This window comes from Carassius gibelio, chromosome B21 (assembly GCF_023724105.1).
Source record: "Carassius gibelio isolate Cgi1373 ecotype wild population from Czech Republic chromosome B21, carGib1.2-hapl.c, whole genome shotgun sequence".
NCBI classification, from domain to species: Eukaryota; Metazoa; Chordata; class Actinopteri; order Cypriniformes; family Cyprinidae; genus Carassius; species Carassius gibelio.
In genome coordinates, this window is record NC_068416.1 from 26514735 (window position 1) to 26527730 (window position 12996).

At 34.9% G+C, this 12996-nt stretch overlaps 2 protein-coding genes across 3 annotated transcripts; both read left to right on the forward strand.

Annotated features, from left to right (window-relative positions):
- The first annotated feature begins 5808 nt into the window (after positions 1–5808).
- si:ch211-241b2.4 (C2H2-type zinc finger protein) lies at positions 5809–7903 on the forward strand. 2 transcript variants are annotated; one of them, XM_052588519.1, is made up of 3 exons: positions 5809–5973; positions 6488–6514; positions 6610–7903. In XM_052588519.1, exons 1-3 carry the CDS (start codon positions 5953–5955, stop codon positions 7198–7200), a joined length of 639 nt encoding a protein of 212 aa, XP_052444479.1. In that variant the 5' UTR covers positions 5809–5952; the 3' UTR covers positions 7201–7903. The 2 variants fall into 2 exon arrangements, with proteins under 2 accessions (XP_052444479.1, XP_052444478.1); XM_052588518.1 differs by having other exon boundaries at positions 5811–5973; positions 6488–7902.
- Positions 7904–8320: 417 nt separating this feature from the next.
- On the forward strand, positions 8321–11659 carry LOC127986238 (gastrula zinc finger protein XlCGF7.1-like). Its single transcript, XM_052588504.1, has 2 exons — positions 8321–8584; positions 9415–11659. Exons 1-2 carry the CDS (start codon positions 8500–8502, stop codon positions 10167–10169), a joined length of 840 nt encoding a protein of 279 aa, XP_052444464.1. The 5' UTR covers positions 8321–8499; the 3' UTR covers positions 10170–11659.
- Positions 11660–12996: the final 1337 nt, after the last annotated feature.

The window sequence follows — 12996 nt, forward strand, 5'->3', positions numbered from 1 at the left end:
TTATTTGGTTTAATGCAATGAGTTTATGCAGTTTAAGTGTAAAAAAACATTATTTTCAACATACTGTACATTATTGTTTCTCCTCTATGCCCCGCCTTTCTGAAACATGTCGATTTTTACAAAGCTCAGTGTTCTGAAAAGTGAGGTGTGCTCTGATTGGCCTGCTTTATGGTGCGTTGTGATTGGCTGAATACCTCAAGCGTGTAACAGAAAGGTTACGCCCCTTGTCATACTGTGATGCTATGTCCAAGTCAACACTTGCGCGACAAGACAAAAACAATAAAACCCATTACAAATGAGGCATTTGTTCCATCCAGTGGGGACATAATTACTGATTATAATGAATTATACTGTCTTTTTACGTCTAAACATAAAACCATGTCTGCCTTTTTGATCGGAGAAACGATAAACAACATGTGCTACTCTACACTGCTCAAAACTTTATTTATGGCGCTGAGAGGAGAACAATCACATGAGCTCTACAGTCTTCTTTCCTATTGGCTGTCGCTCCCAAAGTTTGCTCTTCATTTGCATGAAGTTGAAGGATTCTGAACTTTGTCATGTTTCTGGACACACCCCATCCGGTCGTCAACAGGATTGTGTCACTTTGCTGTTGCGTGTCACTTGAAGTGTGAACGGTGTTTTAGAATGAGCCATTTTAGCTAGGCGTGGTTAAATCCGAACTTTTATAAAGAATATCTCTTTGGATTTGAGACTTTAGTCCTTGCAACTTTACCAATCTTCTTTATGCACCAAGAGCTTGTAACACTTGACTCTAAAGAAAAAATAAATATTTTAATCGCATCTTATGAACCCTTTAAAGCTGCAGTCTGTAAGCTTTGCCTCTTTGTCGCCATCTGTGTTTAAAAACCTGCAATTGCAGCTGTTTGCAGAATGAACTTCCTTGCGTGGATTGGTTGTACTCTGGCATGGCTAGAAATTTTGAACCAGTGGGTTGTGTACAGCAAAGTGTACATTGCTGATGTTTTTTGAGGACGTGGTACATGTATATGTGGCTTACGTTTGGATTTATGCTAAGAGTTAAAGACTTTAGAAGAACGCTTTATTGGTGAGGACACCACATCATGGTCCAGTTTGAATACAGATTTAAAGTTATTTTCGACATGAGACCATAGTCTGGATTATTTTTGATTTTTGAGTTTTGTGAATGTTGTGAATGCTTTAATGACAAATATTTATCGGGAGCGTTAAGGCTGGGATTTCATGTAAATTTAATGGATGTAGTCAGATTAAAAGTAATGTAGCAAGTAATGTAACTAATTACTTTTGAAATAAAGTATTCAGAACATTAACGTGAATGCTTTTTTGAAAGATGTTATAAGTAATCAGTAATTTACAGTATTTTTCAGATTATAAGTCGCACCTAAGTCGCATCAGTCCAAAAATACGTCAGATGAGGAAAAAACATATATAAATCGCACTGGACTATAAGTCCCATTTATTTAGAACCAAGAACCAAGAGAAAACATTACCGTCTACAGCCGCGAGAGGGCACTCTTCAGTGCAGGAGCATTGAGCAGCATAGAGCGCCCTCTGGCGGCTGGAGACAGTAATGCTTTAACTTCTCATTTCTCAGTTCATTTCTCTGGGTTCATGTGAAATTCATTTTGATAAATAAGTAGCACCTGACTACAAGTCGCAGGACCAGCCAAACTATGAAAAAAAGTGCGACTTATAGTCCGGAAAATACGGTAATTATATTTATATCTTGTCCAACACTGTTTAACATTTAATAGGCTTTGATAACAATCTTGCTTTAAAAAAGCACACATGCAAAATCACAAATAATAATAAAATAAAAAAAGTCCAAAATAAGCTAACTGTACATGCATCAACTATAAATAAAAAAAATAGATTTTTATTCACATCAGCGAAGAGCAGCGAGTAATTTCTATCTTGCTTTTGTTTTTTAATTCACAGCAGTGACAGACTGAAGCAGGTTTCACTGTTTTCTTTTTAAAAGCTGATGCACACGATGCGGATCTGATACACACTTACTCCCAACTCTTATTTAGGACTTTTAACTCAGACTGTGACTGTGTTTATGAGGTCACTTGCTAAAAATGGGCATTTGACATAACTGTGTGTTAAAAAAAAACAATAATAAACACATTACTGTGTGTTTTTGTCCTGCTAAAGAGAACTACTATGTTACTGAGCGGCTTTCTGTGCGCATGCACGTGTCAGATGCTGCTTCAGACTGATTTAACTTCTCTCTTGCATCTTATCGTGCTTGATCGTGTGTTCATATAGCCTTTCGGTAAGGTCAGCCAAAGGATTACAGGAAAAAAGGATGCTGCGTTCACTGCGTTAACTCTTTTTAAAGGGTAAACTGAAAAAGACGCAAAATCACAAATATATATAAATAGGACAAGCAAAAATAAAAAAAAGGCTAAAAGTATATTTAGCTTTCAATAGTGCACATTTTAACAAGATTTGAAATAAAAATAACTTAGCAACTTGTAAAGTAAGTTAGTATGGATTAGTCTTTGCTTTGTCTTCTTTAAAAGTTTAAACCGTGGATGTTTGCTTCAAGGCAGCTTTTTACAGGAAGAAAAGTCATTGTTGTTCCACTAAGAGTTAATGGTTTCAAACAGCTCATGGGTAGGAAAATGTCTCCCAGATGCAGTTTAATGTGAGACCAAATATTCTTTTATAGGGTTCAAATCTGGACTCTGACCAGACCAAAACATCTGAGCCTGATGGACCTGTTCTAAATACATTTCTTAGATTGAAAAATGAGATATGATCTTTCTTTCTTTAGATATATTTTTAGTTGAGGGAAGCAAGCCAATTTATATTTACACATACTTACAAATACAAAGCTGTCTAGTCATGCTTTGGTAATGAGAGAAAATGTTTCACAGCAGAGTCTTTATGAGGAAGATTAATGTACTGTTCATGAGAAGGGCATCCAACCCAACCCTTCTCATTTAGTCAAATATGGCCTTAAGAGTAAAACAGCTGCTGAAGGGCTTCTGAATCAATAAATAAGGAACAAGGAAACTGAAAACAAATGTAACATGAAGGTGATTTCTCGTAAAGTGCTGGAAACCTCTTCCTGATGGTTTTCACTGGTGTCTCCCTCCTGCTTGCTTTTAGCTTCCTGGTGACCTTTGAGTCATGCAACTGTGTTTATTGTACTTTAGTTCTATTCTGTTATTTTGGGTCCTAAAGTGCTAAGTTTTCTTTTGCATGCCGTCTCAAGTGCTGCAAAGGGTTAAAAGATGACATGCAAAACTATCAAGATTTTTTCACCCCACTATATGTCGTTTCAATTAAAATGATTGATACCATGATGCTGGACTGGTTCCTCCTCATACTCTATAATCATTAACAGGTTTGCAAAGCAGGAGAGTCAGAGAAGGAAGTGAGATGCACAAAAACAATGCAAAGAATATATGTCAATTCATAAATGCAATTCATACACACAGTCATTTTCAATATAAGCGTTAAACAAAAATACAGCATACATGTCGCTGTAATAAAATAATGAGGCTCGCTGGCTCCATCTCGTGGTTAAAAGTGGCACTTGCATCAGATAAAGATCACGTGCTCTTTTAGCAGGCACAACACAACGTGTCAGTTCAAATTATTCGAGCATTTAAAATTATATGCATTTCTAAAGATTTTTTTTTTTATCAGTCTTTGTCTTATTAAACGTCCCTGTATTTTCCATGTTTACCACACGATGGCGCCTACATTCAGGTACTGTGACAATATATTTATACACAAATCTACGTCTATTTTGAACATGCATGGCTCAGTCACGTGATTTATTTTATAAAATAAACCTAAAATAAAAACGTGTGCACTTCTTCCCTAATGAGCTTGAGTTTCCAGTAGTGAAATAGGCCTAATAAAAACGATTCCCAAACGTTATTAACTATTCAGCATGTTACATGTCAAACCTAACTAAATATCAGGGGTGGTTCTAGGGTGAGTGGAGATCTGGGGCTTAATTGAGTTCCAATGGGGTCGCTGTGTCCATTTCTTTTACTGTCTCGCAGCTCACTGATCCAGGTCCTGTCATGATGAGCAGACACTTTCGAGTGGATCGTTTATTTTTATTCAGTGGCATTAAAACATTCATGTTTTCGTTTTATTTACTTTATTAACAAAAGTATATGTATTAGCAGCGTTTGCTCAAGTTAAAGAAGTTGTTAACATGAACATCTACTGTTTATTTCTCTGGATGTGCACACTTTTATAGCATGTGTATTGGGATCGCAAATCATTTGAGTCAGTTCGGGAGTTCGTAGCGGGTTCGCGAATCATTTGAGTCAGTTCGGGAGTTCGGAGCGGGATCGCGAATCATTTGAGTCAGTTCGGGAGTTCGTAGCGGGTTCGCGAATCATTTGAGTCAGTTCGGGAGTTCGGAGCGGGATCGCGAATCATTTGAGTCAATTTGGGGATCGCAAATAATTTGAATCAGTTCGGGAGTTCGTAGCGGTATCGCGAATCATTTGAGTCAGTTCGGGAGTTAGTAGCGGGATCGCGAATCATTTGAGTAATCTGATTCCAGTTTGGGAGTTGGAGCGGGATCGCGAATCACTTGAGTCAGTTTGGGGAACGCAAAACATTTGAAGCAGTTCGGGAGTTCGTAGCTGGATCGCGAATCATTTGAGTCATCTGATTCCATTTTGGGAGTTGGAGCGGGATCGCGAATCATTTGAGTCAGTTTGGGGATCGTAAATCATTTGAATCAGTTTGAGGATCATGAATCATTTGAAGCAGTTCGGGAGTTCGTATCGGGTTCGTGAATCATTTGAGTAATCTGATTCCAGTTTGGGAGTTGGAGCGGGATCGCGAATCATTTGAGTCAGTTTGGGGATCGTAAATCATTTGAATCAGTTTGAGGATCGTGAATCATTTGAAGCAGTTCGGGAGTTCTGAGCGGTGTGTGTGTGTGTGTGTGTGTGTGTGTGTCCTAAAGACTGTGCTGCACAACCGTTAACTGTTAGATGTTCAAAATGAAACGTTAAATGAGACACAATTTAAAACCGAAAAAGAAATATAATACTAAGATTAAAAGTTACAGATACATGAAGTTGTTGTATCTTGGCTTATAAGTGTTTTGGCTGGGGGGTTTTACTTCCTTTTTTGAAGAAGAAGAAGATGATTTTTTTTTAAATATACATTTTAATTTTCAAATAAATTGATCTAGTAAAATACTACACGCCAACAAACCGCCTGCCTCAAAAAGATCTCATTTCATTGGCTGGATCGTACAGACGCTCATCGATGGTTGGCCAGTTTACATGTCAGTCATAAGCACTAGAATCAGTGGGCGGTTTTCGTTGGGTGTGAATGACAACGCATAACTTACTTGGGTAAATTTACAGACACTTTGGACGTGAGAGTCGACAGATATTTATTTATGTATTTAAATTCTAATATAAATTACTTTATTGGGCATGAAAACTCATTGATGGCATGGTGGTAATAAAAACAGTCGGGGCTTTACTGAAAACATTCGGGGCTCCAGCCCCCTTAGCCCACCCCTAACGCCGCCCCTGCTAAATATAGACTAGTTGAAGAGAAATAACTGCAACTAAAGATAAATACAGAGATTTGCAATTTCAAAGGCCTTATTAGAATTAATGCTTTGCATGCAATATTGTCATATTGTCAGTAGGCAGTCAAAAATTATGTATTAAAATGGGCGAACTGCAATAAAACAAATATGAGGTGCCACTGCCAGAAATGTGAGTAATGTTAAAACTACCTTGAAAGCCTACTTCACATTCCAGCCCATTAGATGGCAGAAATGCACTGTTATTACAGTAGAAATCAAAGCAGAAGAAGAGCAACACTGAACAACAGCTGTAGTGCTGGAGAAAGAGAAGAAACAAGAGGATTCAGTGCAGGAGAAACTGCATGACATGCTAGAGGACATGAGTGATCCAGACACCTGCAGAGGGACTGAAGATGGTCCTGAGCATCAGACAGGTGATGAAGAACATACACCTTCAGCATTATCTGACACATTTCAACAGAGCCTCTAACACTAGCATTCACTGTTCTTTTTTCTATGCTATTTACTTTTAATTTATTATGAAAAAGCCCTTGCTACATGTACTGTGTTAGGCTAACCGAGACTTGTCACAGTACTATCATACAGTACCTTTGGATAAAATAGTCTGCTAAATGACTAAATGTAAAACAAAACCAATAATAAAAGGCAAGAGCTAAATATAAACTGATATAATGCATCTAAATAATAATAATGCTTGATGGTTAACAGATAAAAAAAATAACACAAACTAGAAAAGACAAACCAAATCCTTTTTTTTTTTTTTTTAAGAACTTGAATTTTTATTTTATTTTTTAAATTCTGGTTATACATAGATAGATATTAGCTTGATTTCTGTGTATTTCTGCTAAGAAATTGTTATAATAAAACATTTCTCCTTGAATAGTATTGTGATTTTTATCTTTCATATGTTGTAATATGTCATTTCAGATCTGTTGGAAGTCATTGAATTGGAAGGTATGCCTAATCATTTCATAACCAGAGAAAAATCTTCTCATGAAAGTGATTTTTCTCAGAAAAGGCGTTTTCTCCCCTGCCCTCACTGTGAAAAGAGCTTTGTCCGTAAAGGAGATCTGGACAGACACGTGCGGATCCACACGGGAGAAAAGCCGTTCACGTGCGTGGAGTGCGGGAAGAGCTTCACACTGGCAGACGGTCTCAGAAAACACCTGCGCTCTCACTCCGGAGTCAGATCCTTCCACTGCCATCAGTGTGGAAAGACTTTTATTTTGCCGTCGCACCTGAAAAGACACATGCTCATTCATGCAGATTTCAAACCATACTTGTGTTCTCTGTGCGGAAAGAGCTTTTCTCAGCTGGACTGTTTGAAAAAGCATCAGAAGACGCACAGCGGAGCGAGACCTCACGGATGCTTCGAGTGCGGCAACGCTTTTAATTCAGCCGACGCTTTGAAACGGCACCGCAGGATTCACACCGGAGAGAAACCGTACACCTGCTGCGAGTGTGGCAAGAGTTTCACTCAGTCCGGACACCTGAGACAACACGAGAGGGTTCATACGGGACAGAAGCCATACATCTGCTCACTTTGTGGAAGGAGTTTTAGCACAGCGAGGAATCTGCCTGCTCATATGAAAAAACATTCACCTGGCACCTATCAGATAAACCAAGATGATGAAAACTGATATAGTGAGATCTGCAGAAATCACTGAAATCACACAGGATGGTTTTATATGTGCTGTATGTCTGTAATCGAAGAGCGTTAGAAACTAAGGCAACTGTTACACCATGCATGAAAATAAAATATATCACATTAATAGGTCAGCTTGGTTACTTTAGAGAGAGAAACATATTTCATTTAGCTTTATTTTCACGAAAGGGGAAAACCAACTTTTCATTTTTTAGACCCATTATATGGTAGTATTTCTCTATTTTAAATGTATAAATTAATTTATTTCAATTTATAGGCCTGATACTTTATCATTATAACAGAAGTGAAGCTTTCTTAAAGTTTTAGCAATGTTTATTCATGGTTAAATGTATAGGAAGTCAGTAATTATTTTAATGTTTTTTTATTTTATTTTTTTGTGTGTGCATAAAGTACAAAAATAGTAACAGTGAATAATTTGTAGTGGTGTGATGATAATTGCTGGTCAAGCTCATTATTAGAAATGAGTTTTTTTTTATTGTCAGACCTGTAATATTTAACTCCATACTGTTTGTTTCTTCTGAGAATTTCTCAAACTGTTTGTAAATAAACTGTTTAAAAAAAAAATGATTTCAACAAGTATTTTTTTATATCATGGAACATATAATCATGTTTATTATTATTTATACAATATATTATTTTCTAAATATTATTTATACAAAAAATACATTTCATTTACATTCGGCATGTGCATTTATCCAAAGCAATATTACTGTATCATCACTGAGATATTAAAGTTATAGTTGTTTTAATATTTGAAATATGTTTCATATTTCATATTATTAATTTTCATATTAACCATTCTTCATCTTTATTCATTTTTGGATTTTGGTAATTCTGTGGTTTTGTAATTTTTTTTTTTAATATGTGTATAATAAATGTGTATATTTTCTTCTGTTTCAGTTTCAGTTATTTTAGTACATCAATGCAAACTTAATAAAATGAGACATTTTGCTTTGGCAACAAGCTGAAATAAAATAAGGTGAAGCTTTTTTTATATTTCAGTAAATGTTTATTTTATGTCCATATTTGCATTAATTTATCAGTTGTTTCTGTACCAGGGCAGTCACGTGGTTTTCAGCTGACTGAGACGCCGAACGTCAGAGATCACGTGTTCATGGCTTCGAATCTTCGGTATCGAATGTAAACATCTTTTCAAAACGCGTTCGATTTCCGATAAGCGCGCTCCAGCTGCTCAGCGCAGCGGACTCTCCTCCCGCGTCTCAAACCGGAAGAACTACTTCAGCTGAGCTCCTGATGACATCCTGCTGTAAAGATGGAGTTTATTAAAGAGGAGAATGAGAACACGAATGATCCAGAGCTCTGCAGAATTAAACAAGAAGATACTGAGGAACAAATAGGTTCGAGTTTATTATTGCTTCTTTATTAATGACTGCTGATGAACACTGACTACCGACTTCAACATTTTTGCAGCTGTCAAATTATTTAAATAGTAATAATTGTTGTTGTTATTATTATTGATAACTGTTGTCACATATATAATGTTATAATTATTGTATTATTATCATATAACTTGTCTTTTGACGACAATTTTATTAGTAGTTGTTGTTAATACATTTTTAAATTAAATTGTTATAAGATTGCTAAAAGAATTGACAGATTCCGGCATGTAAATATACACTTTTATGTATTTTAATACCAAAAATGTTACATAAAAAAAGTGATTTATCTGTCAATACATTTTATTTGTTATTATTATGTAGTTTATACATTGTACATGACATTAGTATTATTATATAATAATTAATATTAGTATTATTACATAATGACATAGGCTTAATGCTTAAAAAATGTCATTATTTTATTTTATTTTAATCAAATTATTTTTATTATTATATAATTTGACTGTCATGTTATTCTAAAATATATAACATAAGGATTAGTCTTTTAAAGGCCTTCCAGTCATTAAATGTTATTATTTAATTCATCATTTGATAGCTAATATTAATAATTAATAATAATAAGAAGAAGAATATAACATATGTATAATTATTATAGAACTTTCCTGGTGTTTTTGCACATTATAGAATTGTATAATGTTAAAAAGAAATATTCAAATTGTCTTCCTACCTTTGAATTCACGTTTAATTGATCCGTCTTTATTTGATCATTTACATTTCACAACTGTTCCTCCTAAATTGTATTGAACAATTTAATGTCTTTATTTCAGACCTGATGGAAGTGAATGAAGTGGAGGAGAATCAGCATCAGCATCACTTCTTCACAACTGGAGACAAATCAGGAGGCAAAAATTATTTCATCTGCCCGCAGTGCGGAAAGAGTTTCCCACATAAAGGAGACCTTAATAAACACATACGGATCCACACCGGAGAGAGACCCTTCATGTGCATTCAGTGTGGAAAGAGCTTTACGCAGAAAGCAAACCTTAACAGACACCAGCGTGTTCACTCTGGAGAAAAGCCCTTCACATGCCCTCAGTGTGGACGGAGCTTCACATCCACCAGCATCCTCAAACACCACCTGCGCTCTCACTCCGGAGTGAAGATGTTCAGCTGCAATCGGTGCGATAAGAACTTTATTTTAGCCAGACTGTTGAAAAGACATCTGAAGATGCATGCAAACCAGAAGCCGCACTTGTGCTCCTTCTGCGGGAAGAGTTTTTCACAACTGGACTTTTTTATCGAGCACCAGAAAATGCATATCGGCGGGAGACCTCACAAATGCTCAGAGTGTGGAAATGCCTTTAATACGGCCGATTCCTTGAGACGACATCAGAGGATTCACACCGGAGAGAAACCCTACATTTGCTCGCGTTGTGGAAAGGGATTCATTCAGTCTGGACATTTGAGAGCGCATGAGAGATTGCACACGGGAGAGAAGTCATATCAGTGCTGTTCATGTGAGAGGAGCTTCACACATTCAAGAGAACTAGTGACTCATGTTAGAAAGCGTTGCCCAGAGTAGTTGTTCATCACTTTAAAGGAATAGTTCACCCAAAAAATAAAAATCTGATGAAAATATACTCATTCTCAGGGCATTCAAGATGTAGTTGAGATTGTTTCTTCATCAGATTTGGAGAAATGTAGCAGTCATCATTTGCTCAGCATTGGATGCTCTTGCAGTGAATGGGTGCCGTCAGAATGAGAGTCCAAACAGTTGATAAACACATCACAATAATCCACAGCACTCCAGTCCATCAGTTAATGTCTCATGAAAAGAAAAGCTGCTTGTTTGTAAGAAACAAAACCAGCAAGGTGTTTTAACCAATCGCTTTTTAGCCAAAAATACAAGTCCATAATGGATAGTAACGCTTTTACCAGTCCACTTCCTGTTGTCTTTTACATCAAAACCCAGCCATGTATTTGTTTAGAGCTCTTTTAGACTGGTTTGGCTTTAAAACAAGTACAAGCTTGTACCTTTTTACTGGAAAAAACAATATGTGACTCAGGACAACAAAAACCAGCATTAAGCTAAAAATATTTTTTTAATTGAAATGTAGACATCAAATCGAAGCTGAATAAATTAGCTTTGCATTGATGTATGGTTTATTAGGATGTGTGACAATATTTGACTTAAATACAACTTTGAAAATCTAAGGGGTGCAAAAAGAATTTTAAAAAATCACCTTTAAAGTTTTCCAAATTAAGTTCTTAAAATTTAAGTTTTGATAAATTAACAGTATGGAATTTACTAAATATCTTCAAGGAACATGATCTTTACTTTAACTTTACTTTAATATCCTAATGTTTTTTGGCATAAAAGAAAATCTATAATTTTGACCCATACAATGTATTTTTGGCTATTGCTACAAATATACCCCAGAGACTTAAGACTGCTTTTGTGCTCCAGGGTCATATGTTATTAACAAAGGGCTCTTATTTTACCAAGAAGTGATTTTGTAAAGTTAAAAACACCTTAATGATAGACTTTCTTCACAATTGATGAAATTGTGGATTGTTGTGATGTTTTTATCAGCTTTTTGGACTCTCATCCTGACGGCACCCATTCACTTCAGAGCATCCATTGGTGAGTAAGTGATGCAATGCTTTTTGAAGGGTTTGTGGGGAAGCTTTTCATTCAATTTGTCAATCAAAGCAACCTTAGGCTTTTAAATCTCAATTTTAACAGCTTAGTTAGTCTACAGTGGTTGCAGAAAGCTGATGCACTGAGAATGAGACTGTTTTCTCTTGCACTGAAACCCATTCATTTCGTCTCATAACATGTGGAAATAAAAGCCAGATGTTCTGTTGTTTCTTTAAATGTAAATATGGAAATAATGCTTTTCCAAATTTGTTAATTTAAACCTAGAGTTCATATTTTTATGTAGACATTTATATTTACAATGCATCCAAATTAAATTCTTTTTGGTTTAAATCAAAGTATATTTACATTCATGCATTTGGCAGATTCTTGTTCCATGAACGATGTATAAATAATGTTTTTGTGAATATTATTAAAGAAGTTACAACATATCTTTGAACAAATGTTCCATTAATATTTTTGGAAGAATGCTTTTTAATTAGTTTTCTAGAACAGCTGGATACATAGCAAATAATTAATGTTGTTGATGATTATGGTGTTTTAATTTAAATTATTTATGTTTTTATTTATTTATGTATAAATCATCTAAAAATTTCGACTTTCAAAAACCTAAACACATATAATCAGATAATTTTTTTTTCTGTGGAAGTGCAGTTTTACAGCTGCCATCTAGTGGTTAAAATAAATAAATAAAATATGAACATGTTCAACAATATGATAAAATAAATAAATACTATTACACTAAATAACGCTCATAAGTACAAAGCTTATATTCAGAAGTCAGATTTTTTTTTAGATCAGCTATGAATTTAAATTTTTATATATAATACATGTGCAAAGGCCTAGCTAAAGTTAAATTAACTATTTGTATTTTTATATAATTTGAGTATACATTATAAATAATAATTACTGTGATTATATTATTTTAGAACATTTTATTGTATTTGTTATATTAATCTATATTCATTTATTGTCGTGTTTTTATTTATTAAATTGTTCGGAAGCTAGGTTTGCGACATTCATTTTTGAAAATTAAAGGTAGGCTGGTTGCTACTTTTTAATCTCACAGTTTTTTTCCCCGCTAAATTTTATAAGGAAGTTCATATCACTTTTCTGTGGGGGAAAAGTCTGAATGGTGAGATAAAAAGTGGCAATTAGGCTTGTTTATTTTTAATTCAGTGGCAGAAAATAAAGTACAGTTGTTACTTTTGTCCCGCTACAGTCACAAAAAGTATTTATATTGTTCCAGTGCAAGCTATTTTGTGAGTTTCTGTGTCTTGCATCATTTCTTACAATTGTTTATGTCTTATTATACCAACAGAATATGTCTGAGTGAGGGTCAGAAAGACAGACAGAGGTCTGGTTTTATCCAGATGTTTTTGAGAGGGTGTTTGTGGACATAGAGGAACATCTCTCTCTGGGCAGCTGCTACATCACATTTATATTTAGGTTTTAGCCATATCTTAGCCTTTACACCTCCACCTATGAATATGCAGTGTTTCCAGATATTTTAATGCACATTTTCAATTTATGCATAAAAACAGCTGGATGGAAACATAAATAGGCCTACTGTTACATTATGTTTAGTTTTGTATTATGCTAATGTGATTAAATGTTTATATTGTGCATTCTGTACAAATACATTGAAATTGACAATAAAAAAAATACAGTCAGATTTTAAGATATCTGATGAAACTTAAATTTAAAATGAAAATATGAAAATGTAATTTAATAATTTTTTTGCAAAGAT